The sequence below is a fragment of the Eutrigla gurnardus genome (assembly GCF_963514095.1).
Source record: "Eutrigla gurnardus genome assembly, chromosome: 17".
Lineage (NCBI taxonomy): Eukaryota > Metazoa > Chordata > Actinopteri > Perciformes > Triglidae > Eutrigla > Eutrigla gurnardus.
Window position 1 is genome coordinate 5,520,361 of NC_139928.1, and position 15,439 is coordinate 5,535,799.

Consider the following 15,439-nt stretch of genomic DNA (forward strand, 5'->3'; position numbering starts at 1 on the left):
CTGTGTTACTTCAGGTCAGTTTGAAGCCCGACAGCAGCTCCCGCTCGGCTCCGTGCAGACAGTGTTGCTGCAGAATGTGTCAGCAGGGCTTTGTTTGCACTTTTTAAAAGAACTGAATAAGACAGTATAAGACAAATTAAAACCCCTCAACCAGCAGGAATGCTAAATCTGTGACAATCACAGCACCGTCTCAATAAAAGGTTAGAAGAGATGTGCCTTGGCAGAAGACCAACTTTCCTACTGACTGCCTGAGGTACTGTAAGCTATTTTATTAAGAGTTTCATTTGAGCTAAATGAGCAAACTTCAATACAATTGTAACATAATTTTATAAAAAAAGTTAGCAATTTCTTTGTTGCTAGGAGACGTAAAAACCTTCTGATACCTCTGGCTGGTGTGACTACATTATACAGCATTGTCCAACAGAAGGCATTTTGCATGTAAATAATGAAATTAATGATGTCTTGGTGTTGTGCCTGCTGGCTCATGACACATTTTATTTTATTTATATTGTTGAACTTTAAATAGGAAGGAAACATGAAGAGAACCCTTTTACCAAGTTCACAATGTATTTTAAGGCCTATATGATCATTTCCACCTCCACAGTAGCTTTTATAAGATAATTGATCAATAATGCATCCGAGATCTGTTTCAAGTGTAAAACTTTATTAATGACTTCATGTAAAACTTACAAAAACAAAACATTCAACATGTATAAATAATACTTTAAAATGCACTACAGTATGACAATACATTGTTATTAATATTATTAAATATTACATAATAGATAACCCATATAAAAAAGAGATGCCTGCATCTCACACTATAATATAAAAAAGCTCATAAATAGTATCCTAAATAGGGTAAAAAACAAACAAAAACAAAACAACAGTAGAAAAAATATTAGTTTTTCCACAACATTTTCTTGAGATTTAGCTCATCGAGGATGAACACTTAGCAGGCACTGTGAATGTAAACAGTCTCAAAGGAAGTAAACTCTGCTCAGTGCATTAGCATTTCAAAGGCTACATGGAAAATGAGACATAACTTATTTTCCTAAGAACGAGCCCTAAAACTTACATTCTATTTTTCTGCTGAATCGATGCATCTCGATATCAACATCTTGCTTTTATTACGTCACAAGTTCCCACTCTGTGATATGTGACACCTGAAAGGCTTGATGTTCTCGTAGACCCTGTTACAGTTTGTAAACAATGACAAAGTACGTGAACGCGGGTAGCTTAGCAACGTCAGTACGCCGAAGTGCAATTAGTTGGCAAGCTATGCAGGCGCATAATGGAATATCGATTCTAAAGTCGCAGATGTTTTGATGCCATTAACCGTTTGAATCCATAGTTTAAAGGTTGCTAACTCGTCTAGATGACTGGGGCGAATCGTCTTTTCTGTTGCGAACATTTGCAAGCATATCTTTGAAGACGTCAGCTGTAAGAGGGTCTGTTTGTCTGATGCTACCATCAGCTGTCTCGCAGTGACAATGCTCACACAGTGATACTAAGTAGTTATGCTTTTGCTAAGTAGCACAAAATGTTTGTAAGTAGCACAAAACACAATCTAATAGCGATGGGAATGTCTTAATTGGGTCAACAAGGTCAAAAGGATTCATCTTCAAGGGACCTTGATTATTTGTACCACATTTTGAAATCTTTTTCCAGACAGGTGACGTTTTTGACCAGTATGGTGCTACAGGGAAAGTCAGGGAAAGTCGTTCAAATGCATCCACTGGGCACCATGAATATTTGCACCAAACATCATGGCAAAGCATCCAATAGTTGTCCAGATGTTCCAGTCGAACCAGAGCAGTGGACCAAACAAACAACATTGGTCTAAAATTCCTCAGCGGGTAAAAGCATGTAAGTCAACAGTGGTTTTATGGGAAGACTTTCGCAGTTGCTTATGTGCTGAAGGTGGTGGCTTAATGTCTAGGACAGCGGGATAGCCTCTGGAGATGCACCAAGACTCGTTTGGACCAGTTACAAAAGACCTTCAACCGTTCAGAGATCTCGAGGGAGAACTGGAGCACATCGAAGGCTGTGGAGACGATGGGGAGGGAAGGAGACGGTGACGGAGGAACCTCCTCGCTGATCTAAAGACAGAAATAACAATTTAAGTTTAGAGGTTTGAGGCAGAAGCTTAAACCCAGAGTAAAATCTGATTAATGTCTTTAACTGCACAATAGCCACCAGCTAAATTTATTGGAAAATTCACATCTGGATGACAGGAAATAACACTCCAGACTAAAATAATAATAATAATAATAACAATAAAAACAAATCAATAACACTGCTGTAATTCTAAAATGTAATTGAAATGATCGCCCCAATAATCAATGTGAATTATTTAATCCATACTGGTCTGCTCACCTGGTGAAGAGATGCATTAATGAGGTTAGACAGCTGCAGGAGGTGAGAGCTGGCGCCCTCTGCTGACTGGGAGGGCAAAGTGACTTGCTCTTTGGCTGTTTTCAACCAGTCGACATGCAGCCTGAAGGACTGAGTGTGGACGAGCAGCTGGGAGAGCGACTCGTTCACCTGAGGAGATGTGAAAAACGCAGAGACAGGAAATATAAATATACTATTCAGGTTCTCTGCTGACATACACAATATGGTAAAGTTTGGAAGAAAAAAGAAAAATGTCTGGATTCCTAGAAACTTTACCTGCAATGATTTCAAATCATTTGCAGTGTGTTGTATATGAGGGAGACTGTCCAGTCTGTTTTCCACAACCTCAAAGTTCACGAGATCATCCTCTGTCTGTTGGGAACATGGTGAGAACACAGGTTACTTTACAAACACATTAAGATAAAACTGCTAGATTAAACAACTTAAAAATGTGTTAAAAAATGTATAATTTGTTTTACAAAAATGTAAACAATTTAAATATATATTTAATTTATTTTTGTCTGTTTAGTTGTATTTTCTATAAACCAACTGATCTGTTTGGTTGCTCTTTGACAAATGATGGAACTTTCTTATAAACCGTGCAGATTAATAAAAAACAATCATACTGTAAAGCTCACGCAGGCAGTTTTCGATGAACTCTTACCAAGTCAGGGAGCTTTTTGGAAAAGTTCATCAAGCCGTCCAGCTGAGGGATCATTGAGCGAAACATGCCACAGAGGGGAGAATGGTGGGCGGGACGAGATGACGAATGGACAAACAGTTCAGCCAATAGCAGCAGGTGGAGGAGACAAGGGGTGGAGTCATGAATTACTGAAAACAAGAAAAGATAAAAGAAAGACCGTCAGTGACATGTTTCTGTATTGTGTTTGCTCAGAACTAATGAAGTAACTCATGTGGGTGTGGGTTTGACCTCTCTTGGCCACCGTAGGGTTTTTGCATAACTGCTAATCAGTCTGCTTTAAAAAGGTTGGGCAGCTCTTCAAAGAGGCCGACGCATCAGCATAACATTCAGCAGTTGCTCACAGCATTTACAGCTGCACACCCACACAGACGGTCAGCTGGCTGCAGGGCTGCAGTCCAGAGCGCAGCAGCTCGCACGCCGCAGAGCTCCACGGAAACATGGTTTTATTTCCAACCTAAATCTAGAAAACGTGCACACGTCATGAAAGATTAATCCGGCAGCAGCTGCATTCTGCTTTTGTGAACTCTTCCTTTAGTATCTGCTGCACAGTACTTTAAAAAATATATGATTTTAGTTACTTGCTGTGCAGAGATTACCTAAAGAAGATTAAGAAGAACAATGAGATCAAACCAAACAGGCTTGATCAGGCTCATAAGTGTGTTTGATTCCACTATCAGATAAGAGTTGCATTCTGTTAGCCAGTCATTAAAAAAAAGGAAAAAAAGCAGCGGTTCAGATTTAAGGCTAAAGGTCTGTGGTGTGAACAAAATAGGTCAGCTTCTGATTTACTGTTAACATATTCGGAGTGTGAGAAGTGGAAACAGACACATTTCTGCAGACTGATCATTAGTCTTTCTGGTAAATGCTGTTGTGCGAATGATCATCTCACGAAAAAAATCCCCCCAAAAGGTCAGCATTAGGTTAAACTGCTCAGATTGATCAACTCCGCTGAGGACGTCCAGGGTTGATGGATGGATATACAGTATAGACGTGTTTCTCGCCGCTGATGAAGTCCAATATTCACTCTATTTTTATCTCTATTTTTGGTCTCCATCAACTCCTAAAAAGTATTTGACTCTTTAGCTGCAAACCGCTCCACATTATCTGAGAATGACTAAGTCCCCCAAAATTGTCCACGGCTTGTTTTGTCTCCAAAACTGTTGTTCAGTGACACTTGAATCAAGACACTCCATGTCTGTAAACCTACCCGCTGGTTAATGCCACTTCAAAAATCCCATAACCCGGGGCAACAAAGGAATTAACTGTCTGTTAGTGTTAGATCAGGCTGAAGGAATGAGAGGTATGCTGTGGTCCCCCCCCCCCCGCCTGCTCTGGGCCTCCTGGTTGAAAAGGAGGAGGTGCGGTGTGACTCACATTAATCTATGTGGTGACGTCACCGTGCAGACGCCGCCTCAGGCTACGCTAGCAAACATCCACTTTGCCATGAGTGTCTGACACAGCGCACTTTAAACACTTTTACTACCATTCAGACACTTACTGCTGGGGTCAAAGGTCACCATGAGGAAGGTGCAGTACACTCTTGGGCCTTGGTCTTGGGCCGGTAAAAGTGGGCCTTTTCACGCATTTGTATCTGTGAAGTAAAACTTTTGACATTTTTCTTTGTTTTCTTTGCTTTTATGTAAACATTAATACATTATGTATTAATGTTTTAATAATTAATAAGTAAGGCCCTCTTCAACAGCAGAATCATGGTCAATCACTGCTCTTACAGCATTACATTCATGCATCATTTCCCTTGTTACTGTTAAAGCCATTTTAATGGCTGACTCTGCCACTGATATACATAGAGGTAATGACAGAATATAATTAAATTGAATGGGTATTGCTGAAACAAATGCTGACAGTGAATTGTAGTGAAAATGGGGTGCACATTCATTGTAAACTGTAAGCATTCAGACTTTTATACGCAACCTGCGAATTGAAGTGTCATCACATTCCATCAGAAAAATCTCTGCTTTAAAAAAATGAGTTTTTTTTTGTCTAAATCATGTGTTTGTTTCCTTTTGTTTATTCCTGTTCTGTCTCATATGGCAGCTGCAGACCGACCCAGGAAACAGGAAATATGAACAGCTGCAAAATAATCTTTCATGAATTAAATAGAACGTCTGGATCTTGTTCCAAGACCTGGAAATATGGCCTCTTTAACAGAGAAAAGTAAAATATCGTGTCACCGTCTTCCAGCCAAAACAAATTACACAGTCTAGTGTGTTTGACAGCATTTCCACGACAGAGTGGTAATCTCAGGTGTGGTGATGGGAAGGGGGGCTTTTAACTTCACCTTTCACTTCTGCTTGAAAATGATGAACAACTGCACCAATAGGAGGATTTCTGCCTTCAAAGCGAAGCAATGTTTCAACCCATAATCCCATTAGAGCCCCAGATGTTCAGTTACAGCTCAAGCATCCAAAATTGGCCAATGAATGAGCACAGCTTCCTGCCAAAATACCCCGTTAAATATCAGTTGTTGCACAATTTTGTCTACGTCCAATGAGAGGTCAGGTAAGGTTACTGTCAGCACAACACATTGCTTAATGTGACTATTGGAAAATTACTGAAGAACACATCAGCAAAAAGCTTCTGTCGTAGTAGAAAAACATCCCCCGGCTGTGTAGCGTACAGTCATGTATCTGGCAGAGCAAAGAGCTGCGACAGCGTTACAGCTCACAGCAGAAGTGCTTGAGGAGCAGAGTGAATCGGCCGTCTTTGAAGTCAGGTCATTTCATCAGCACACACACACATGCAGCAAACATCAACACATCATGCAGCGCCTCACGCACACTTCCACGGCTTCCGTTCCACTTTGTGTCAGTCATCTGTCTGACGCGGTGAACGCCTCATTTCCTCAGCCGGACGTTTTTACTCTTAAGAACTTCTGGTGAACTTCTGAACAGATGGCATCTGGCAGGAAGTGCCCCGATCAGCTTCCTCCGCAAACCAACCAATGAACCAATCGTAGAAACCGCTACTTTCAAGGAACTGGTGAACTGGGAGTGTAATGTTTGACCTTTAAACCAACGTTTAAAACCATCTGTAAAATAAGATTTAATGCAACACACTGTTCCCTCATTGTTTGGTTGATTCTCACGGCTCTCATCTACATGGTTTCAAGCAGCGTCGGCTAAAAACAACAACAACAACACCAACAACAACACTGTACACTCCCTGCCCTGCACCAAACAGCAGACAGGCGAGGTTAGCAACTAGCCAGTGAATATTGTGGTGCATTTAGTGGCTAAACAAGCACATAGTTCCCTTGAGAGTTGGTGGAGACCAAAAAACGAGCTAAAAGAGACTGATATTGGATTTACATTCGCCAAGTGGCCAGAAACACGACTCCAAATCTCACATATTCACCAGAACAACTTTATAAGCTGATAATTATTTACAGCTTGTTTCTGCTGCAACCAAGTATCCAAAGGTGTTATGCTACTCTGGCTCCCGAAAAGCTGAAGTTTGAGAGACCACCAGTTTTTTTTTTTTTTTTTATATATATATTTTTCACCAGGCAACAGCAGGACAGAAGACATCTGTGAATCCTCATATTAGATGTTCTGGGTCATGTTTTGGCATGTTGGCGAGTACAGTGATTATATGTAATTTGATATATCTCCAGTTTTATTAAGAAATGCACTCTCGTGAAAAGTTCCCTGTTTAAGTGCTTTGAATTCAAATATTTAGAGAGAACCGACTAAAATGACAATTGTCCTTTTTACAACTTTCATCACAGCTGATTGTTAAGTTTCTGAGTTTTTCCCCTTCTGACAACATAGCATGTGAATGCTGAGTTATGTGGCAGCTAACTCTTAAACATAGCAATTTTGCCAAAACGAATAAACCCCAGAAAACTGCTCCGTATAATGAAAAACAAAACAAAACAATTTAAGTATTTGCAAGTTAATTTTGATCCTGTTGTGAAATGACTTTCAACAGCTCTGGCTGTTAATAATAATATCAGAGGTGCAACGTCTGTTTCCTGAACTCTGGCTTTCCAAACTACATGTGATCAAACTGCAGCACACACACTGCACTCGCCTGTTTCCTCATACATCATCAAGCTTGCCACGGTGACATCAACCAGGAATCAGGAAGTGTTTTTTTTCAGTTGCAGTACTGCAGTTGCCCACTTGGGGAAAAACTGTCGCCCCTTACCCCCCCTCCGCCCCCCAATCACTCAATCCATCATGATCCATCCTCATACAGTGAGTGTGCAAATAGCATTACAGTAGTAATACAGATGACATCACCGTCTGCATCCCTGACTCATGTGTTTCATACACACGAAATGTTTAATGACTCTTGTTGTTGTTAGGAGTCAGCAGGTTTTTAGTAATTAGTTAGTAATCGACTAGTAATCCAGTGTTATGTTATGTCAAAGTCAGACCCATAATAACACCTGTGACTATGACAGGAGAACTTCACTGCCCAGCCACCACAACTTCCATTCATAAACCTGCGTTCACAACCATTCACTCTCTGAACATTAGTGTGGCAATAATTAAGTTGGTTTTGGTTGATTGTCAAAAGTTTAGTGTGCATAGTTCAGTGTGTGTATGTGAGATGGAGACCTCACCATGAACACCCATTTCCCAATGCTGCAAATATATAAATATCACATATACTTTCATCAACGGGCCCTTGGGGTCAATCACCATCGTGTTACCTCCTTCGGTGAGAGACAGTAACCTAGCAGACATTTGAATGAAAGTCTTCCAGATCATTTCTTTAAATGAGACAATGTTCAAACAATAAAGCAGAAATAGTCTAGCTGCTAATCTTCAAGCAAATAGGTTGAGTACCTCAGTTTGACTATTCAGGAAACACACACATTAACACACACACAGACACACACACACACACACACACACACACACACACACACACACACACACACACACACACACACACACACACACAGGAGCAGCCAATCACAGCCCAACATGATATCAAATATCAAATTTGTGTAATTTGAATAAAACTTAAGCAAATCTGAACATTTTATATTCTGAAACAGCCACAAATGTAACACATTCATTCATTCATTCACTCACAAACTCTCTCTCTCTCTCAAACTCAGTCAGGCTAAACATAAAGACCACGTGCAGTAAAGCCTCCCTCCTCCACCCACGCACACACACACACACACTTCTAAACACACACACACACAAACACACGCATCTTCACTCACTCTTTAAAAGTATCGTAAACAAACTCACGTTTCATATTTTCTGCTGCCGCTGCAGTAAACAAACCTCCTGCTCCAGTCCAGTGTGTGTACTGTAGGTGTGTGTGTTTGTGTGTGTGTGGACAAAATGTAAAAGTTCCCTTTTATAGCTTAGCAGCATGACACATCACCTGAGTCATCAGCCATCGTCGCCATTTGAGCATCAACGCCCACGCTGGACAGCCCCCCCCCCCCCCCCCCCTTCTTACCCCCAGTCTGAAAAAAAGCTTGAAATGTCTTTGTTTGCTGAGGCAATTCTGAATGAAGTCAATGATAAATAAAATGAAATAGCTGATTCAAAAAAAAAAACCCAATTGAGCAATTCTCTCTGTTTCCTCCCCTCCTCCCACTGTAGCCTGATGTCATCCCCTCACTTTCTTTCTCCTTTTTGATGAACTTCCTTTGTCTCATGCTGAGGTAGATGCCAGAAAGTGAATTCAAATGAAACAAATGAGGCAGAAAATGACAAGTAGAATAAATCATTATTTATTCATTCAACATTGGAACATTTCATTTAGAATTTCTCTTCTCATTCACATTTTCTTCTGCTATAATTTAGACAAGAGGAAGCAGACAATCCTGGAACTAAAATGGGGACAAAAAAGGGAAAAGTCAAGTGTTGATGAAGTGATGACATCCCAGCTGCAAAGTCCATTAATAATAAAACACAGGAAAGATCATAAACTAAGGTAAACAAAGACCCCCTTCTTCCTGTCACAGTCAGAGAAATAACTTTCAACTACTTCACCAATTAAGTCTGTGGTTGAACTGGGCAGCTTGCAGTGTGGCTTCCTGCCAGGAATGAAAGTAATAAAATGGACCTGGATGACAGGAACCGAAACACAACAAGACGTAAATTTGATGTAACACAACTCACTTCTGTTTTTTGAAAAATGTTCTACGTAAAGCAACGTCGTGCTTGGACTTTCTAGAGTTTTGAAGTTTTTAAATGTTCATGTGTCATGACTTCCTGGCTTGACAATACTCCTGATTTGTTTTGTGATACGCTGTCAGGGTCATGTCAGGTCCCTTCATTGAAAGTGATCTCTGTATCAGTGACTTTCTGTTTCAATCATGTGTCTAATTGTGTATCTGATTGTGGTTGAAGTCTGTCTTAAGCAGTTATAAGTTAGATTTTTATACTAAAAATGTGAAAGTGTCACTCATGGTGATGAAAGTACACACAAAAAGAGCCGAATCTGCAGCTGATTTGATGACTTTATGGACATGTCATCTTGTATTTTGGAGTTGCCATCTTGTATTTTGGACTTGCCATCTTGTTTGTTGGACTTGCCATCTTGTATTTTAGACTTGACATCTTGTTTTTTGGACTTGCCATCTTGTTTTTTGGACTTGCCATCTTGTTTGTTGGACTTGCCATCTTGTATTTGAACTTGCCATCTTGTATTTTGGACTTGCCATCTTGTTTGTTTGACTTGCCATCTTGTATTTTGGACTTGTCATCTTGCTTGTTGGAATTGCCATCTTGTATTTTGGACTTGCCTTCTTGTATTTTGGACTTGCCATTTTGTTTGTTGGACTTGTCATCTTGTATTTTAGACTTGCCATCTTGTATTTTGGACTGGCCATTTTGTTTGTTCGACTTGTCATCTTGTATTTTGGACTTGCCATCTTGTATTTTGGAATTGCCATCTTGTTTGTTGGACTTGCCATCTTGTATTTTGGACTTGCCATCTTGTTTTTTGGACAATGCCATCTTGTATTTTTGACTTGCCATCTTGTATTTTGGACCTGCCATCTTGTTTTTTTTACTTGCCATCTTGTATTTTGGATATTGCCATTTCCGTTTTTGGCCATTGCATCACAACTTGTTTTAAAGTTGGTTATTGCAGGTTAAAATGAAATGGTTCTCATGGTGTATAAAGTTTGCGTATTTAAAGGTTCCACTTTCAGATCCTCTGACTCTCTCAGGTCATCAGTCTTGATGTTCAAAGCATTTCAAAAATGATTTTAATGATGACATTTTGCAATCATTTATCTCAAATTTCCCTATTCAGTGTGTGATTTCTAAAGATTTCCTAGAATATAATCGTCTCCCAAATGTTTTCCCTAATTTGTACGCTCACAAAATGTGGATAAAGAATTCTACTCTCAAAAGGTGGTTTTGAAACATTTGAAAAATTATTATCAACTTTTCCGATATTGCACAATATGTATAACTCATAACTATTTCCACATGATAACTTTTCCATTTTACAAAGACGGACTGAACCTTGGCACAGTCATCTACATGTGGTGAATAATTAGGAGGCCTAAATTCATTAACACGTGTTTTGCAGACTCAGACAAAGGAACGTTTTTTTGTGGATACTTGGATAAACATGTGGCATCTTATGATACTGCACCTCCAGCAACCAATGGCTGTCTGATCGGTTTTCCTTTAACACGTATTACATGATAGATTTCCCCTTAAATGTTATTTGCCAATTTGAAGACCTTTTGTTGGGTTGCATTGTGTTATAGTGACCCATGTAAAAAAAAAAAGGAACCTCCGTGAAGGATTTATTGTTGTTTTCAACTGCATAAGGTATAACTAATAAACTGGCAACTCTTCCATTGGCGACGTCTCTTTCCAACCTAGAAACTGTGATATCTGTATCCTGAACGGAAGCCACAGAAGTCTACTTTCCATCCAAATTTACAGATATTCAGCAAAAGAATCCACTACTCTTCTGTTAGGGGCTGGACACATCGAGAGAAACAGCTGCTGGTGCAAATTCTTCAGTCTTGTCCCATCAAACTATTGCAGGAGAAGAAAGCGCGTCAATTAGAAGAGCGCCAGTTAAAACTTAGATGTTAGCTAACCATGTGGACATGATTACAGTTTCCTCATGGCGCCCCACCGATGTGATGTTTTCATGCGCCATTACTTTTTGGAAGCTTGAGGGGTGTTTAAGTCACACGAAAAGATTTATACTCCAAGTCTGTTTGCATTTCATTTAATCGATATATTGGCATAAGAACAAGTCGGGGTTGACTTTTTCAATAATTAACCCAGACAACAATCTTTCTCTAACCGCAACTAAGTGCTTTGAATTCAATAAACAAAACCATAAAATGTTTAACATAGTTGAGTTTGTGAGAGTAGGTTGTTGTGTTGACAGGTAATAGTTTGCAGTGGCGGTCCACAGTTCTCAGTTCTTGTTATGTTACTATTCACCACCATCCAGGTGGTATGTTTCCAACTAGTACTTTTACTACTGACATTTTTGTTGAATGGATGGAAATTTTTCTGAGACAGGGCAGAGCAGGTTGAACTAATAAGTCACAACTTACTCACTCAGTTTAAGTGAGTCTGGATCAAAGTAGTCAGCTAAAAAGCTAAATTACAGCATCATTATGTTACTCAGCTTCATCATTTAATCAGCGGTTTGGCTTGTGTCAAAGCTGCATTGTCAGTGGGGAGAAATTGCATCTGAGGGAATGACGTTGCAGTTTCCAAGAAGCGACTAGTTTCCTGCTTCTTATGAAATCTTTTTAGTAGTAGTGTAATCGTGTAATCTCCACCCACTATGATAAAAAAAATACTTGATATCTGAGAGCTGCATCCTGAAATGCCCCCCCCCCCCCCCCTTCCTTTAAATGTGTATGTTCCAGTCATCGGTTCACAGATGGTGTTTGGCATCAAATGAATGAACTGCTGAACTTTGCGCCAGTGAAAGTGATGCATGGAAACATACGTCATAACGGTTGCGAGCTGACTCGCTCGCCCCCCTTTTGTCATCAAAGACAACGCCATATGGGGTAATGGTGTGAGGTTGGGTGTGTGTATTATATTGTATTAGGATGGGGGGGTTGTCCTCAATAGTGGTTTTCACAGGCCCACTAATCATTTCCCCAACCACCCATGTCCCAGATGGCTTCTACTTTTTAAAATCTCTCTCTCTCTCTCTCTCTCTCTCTCTCTCTCTCTCTCTCTCTCTCTAACCTCGGTTGAATATTGAATGGAGGAATGTGAGGAATGCAGCAGTGAATGGGCGAGCGGGGGAGGCAGCATGCAAATGACTGACGGATGCAGGATTTCTCTTTTTTTTCCGGATATGAGCAGACAGAAAATTTGTAAAAAAAACAGCAACCGTTGACGGTATTAATTATTACATGTATTACTGGCAACAAAGCATTCAGTTAAAGGAAAAGGGGTAAAAAGGGCCGTCCAAACATGAAGCGATGGAAGTCAGCACCTCGAAAACCTTCAGCTCAAGACATGAATGGACACATTTTGGCATTCGGCAAGCGGACGCTTATTTTTAGGCATCAAAGAGACTGACACACACTAATCTGCCATCAAATTAATCACATTAGGCATCAGGAATTCAACGTGGCAGCCAGACAACAGATCTCCACCATAGACAGTAACTGAAGCGTGTCAAGGCTTCCTGTGGAATTTCTCGAGGATGTGGGAGTTTGGAGTTCTGTCTGAGACCCCGACATGACTCTGATCTCATTCTGGGTTGTGTTCCAGGGAGTCTTGGATCATCGTATATATGGACATGTTATGTTATGCAGCTGTTACTTTTTCCAATTGAGACAGAAGTTAATGTTTTTCACCCCCGTCTGCGTCTGCACGTTACTACGTTAGCAGATTTGGCCCGTCTGGCATCTCTTTCCGCTGTTGTTGAAGTTTATTTTCATGGTTTTATGGTCTGGTGATGGATGGCAAAAATAGCCAAAAATGTTTCTCAGTTTTCTCCCAGACACGAAGAGCAACACGTTGCAGGTGATCAAAGCCCATCAGGTGTGGTTCTCAAGCCACAGAACCAAACAAACCTTGGCTTAAAGGTTACATGTGTAGTCCTTTGATTAGTTCCGACTTCTCTGTTCAACTTTATGGCGATAACACAGTTGTACTGTATATACACATCTAAACTCATGTATTCAAGATTTAAATGGCTTTGCGGAATGATTTTAACACTTAACAACACTGGCTCACCGCTAATAGCAGACTACTTCTCAATGAAACCAATACCTATAGAACCTTAAAATCCAAATACATAGACCAGTCTTATGTTATTCAAAACAACTCTTTTGACTAATAATGGATTAATGCCAATGTTGCATATCAGGCAACAACCAAAGCTAATCTTTTGCCACTTAATGTAGTTTATAACCGATTATGCAGATTTGTTCTTGGTTGTCCTTTCACAACTCATCACTGTACAATGTATGAAATACAGCAGCATTGGTTGTTTTATTTATCTTCAAATGTATACCCTTCAATAACCCAAATTATCTAAACCTATTTACTATTGTCATGACCTGGCTTAAAAGTACGTTACAAAAAAGGGAGAGCACACTAAGTCGCAAGGTTATATAGGATTTAATGGAATTAGAGCACACAATATACAAACACAAACAAAACAGTCTGCAGACCGGGGAGAAGAGAAAGAATGAACTGCGCAGGCCGGCTTCATAGCCACCTGAGCCCAGCCTGCTCAGTTGTGCTGCATTAGCCAATCCCTCAACTCCACCACAGCTACCTGCAAACAGAAATCAGGGACAGCAAAATAGAAAGGCCAGTCCCTAGGCCATCACACTATCAACTGAGACATTGTACTCAGCTTTTTCTCTGTTCCGACAGTCTTCAAGTCAATATAAAGGCAAGCCTTTGGGCCCTAGTTTCGTGGCGCAGCGCAGGGTGGCGCAGGGTGGCGCAGGGTGGCGGAGCCGGCGTAATGCACGTTTCGACCAGTGCAGCCTTGCGCACGGTCAGTTTGGCAGTTTGGTGGATCGCCTGCGCCAAGATGGGTGTGGCGTCACAGATTGAGCTTGGCAGCGGAAGTTTCGTGGCAAAAAGCCTCGCCGAGACTGCGCCGAAAGCCCGCCAGCTCCAACCTGGTCTACTCTTGGCGTAAGGCGAATTACAGTTGGCGGAGTGGCAGTTTGGCTCACCGGCGTGCAGTGTGCACACGTCACCAAGACCTCACAGGCAGGTTTCCACAGTTCCAGGCACATTTAAATGCAATAAATAATCACAACAAGCACTTTTTAATGCAACTAATTGAATCTATATAGATATAGAATTTATATCTATATAGATTGTCCCGTCACATCTGACGTCAGATCAAAGGCAGATTGCACGCGTAACGGAAACTCAGCCTCTCGGACCAAAACCTCTCCCTCTCTCTCTCCTGTTTTTCATATCTATCCACTGCTAATAAAATGCCTGAAAAAATCTTTAAAAAAATACAGCAGCTTGCCTGGTCTCGCGCCTCGGCAGCTTGTTGTCCGCGTGGAAACTTTGCCGCGAGCTGGAACCGGAGTTGGGGCTGCAGCTGGTCTGAGCCGCCCGCGAGGTCCCGGTGTCCCGCCGTTCTGATGTTAGACGGGGAATCCGGTGCAGCTGTGGAGCGCAGATGATGAAGACGGTGATGATGATGATGAATGGCCCGGCCGGCTCGTGCAGGCACCGGGTTCTCGCCACTATTACGTCTACTGCTGTGCACCCTGACCCTGCTTTGTGATAGACATGCCTAAAATGTGCCTACAATTTCTATAGTGATATAATATCGGCATTATAATTATTATGACTATACGCACGCACAGCGCATGATGAGGTGTGGTGGGAGCGCCGGCGCTGCTTCTGTCATTGGGTTGTCAACTGACGAAACTTGCACTGAACCTCCTTCGTATAATCACGCGCACACTTCATGGCTGCACCTGATTGGACGATCGCTTTCACTGCTGTCCTGTCTGCTCCGGAGTTCACGCAGACCAACATGGCGGCTCGTTTGGAAACTTTCTCTTATTTTTACGAAAATAGTTCACCGAAAGGTGTTTCTGAAAACATTTTGAGCGAGAAATAAGCTACTAGGCGAGTCGAGCCCGGCGCCTCTGATTAGCATAAAATAGATTCACTTCAACTTCATGCAAATGAGGAGCGGCCAACTCGCGCGCCGTCTCTCGACATTCGCCGCGACGCTACCAGAATGCATTGCACGGCTTTTCACATAGACAATAGGCTTGTTCTGGATGGTCTTGGCTTGACTTGACTTGACTTATCACGCCGACGAGAGCTGCAGGTGTCTGAGGGGGCGGGCTATAGAAGAGACCGTAGCCAAACGCCGTCAAGTCGGACA

The 15,439-nt window shown here is 41.3% G+C and overlaps 1 protein-coding gene across 1 annotated transcript; it reads right to left on the reverse strand.

The window, feature by feature from the left end:
* Window positions 1-758: 758 nt before the first annotated feature.
* Window positions 759-8,400, reverse strand: LOC311027731 (uncharacterized protein). Its single transcript, XM_084031880.1, has 5 exons — window positions 8,335-8,400; window positions 3,062-3,228; window positions 2,674-2,769; window positions 2,380-2,547; window positions 759-2,102 (listed from the first exon to the last, which is right to left on the reverse strand). Exons 1-5 carry the CDS (start codon window positions 8,339-8,341, stop codon window positions 1,932-1,934), a joined length of 609 nt encoding a protein of 202 aa, XP_083888006.1. The 5' UTR covers window positions 8,342-8,400; the 3' UTR covers window positions 759-1,931.
* Window positions 8,401-15,439: the final 7,039 nt, after the last annotated feature.

Excerpts from the sequence above, each read along its gene's own strand:
- LOC311027731 (XM_084031880.1), bottom strand. Across the intron at positions 2,770-3,061 it reads CCAAAAAGCTCCCTGACTTG|ACAGAGGATGATCTCGTGAA; the intron begins GTAAGAGTTCAT and ends TGTTCCCAACAG. Across the intron at positions 2,548-2,673 it reads ATGATTTGAAATCATTGCAG|GTGAACGAGTCGCTCTCCCA; the intron begins GTAAAGTTTCTA and ends ACATCTCCTCAG.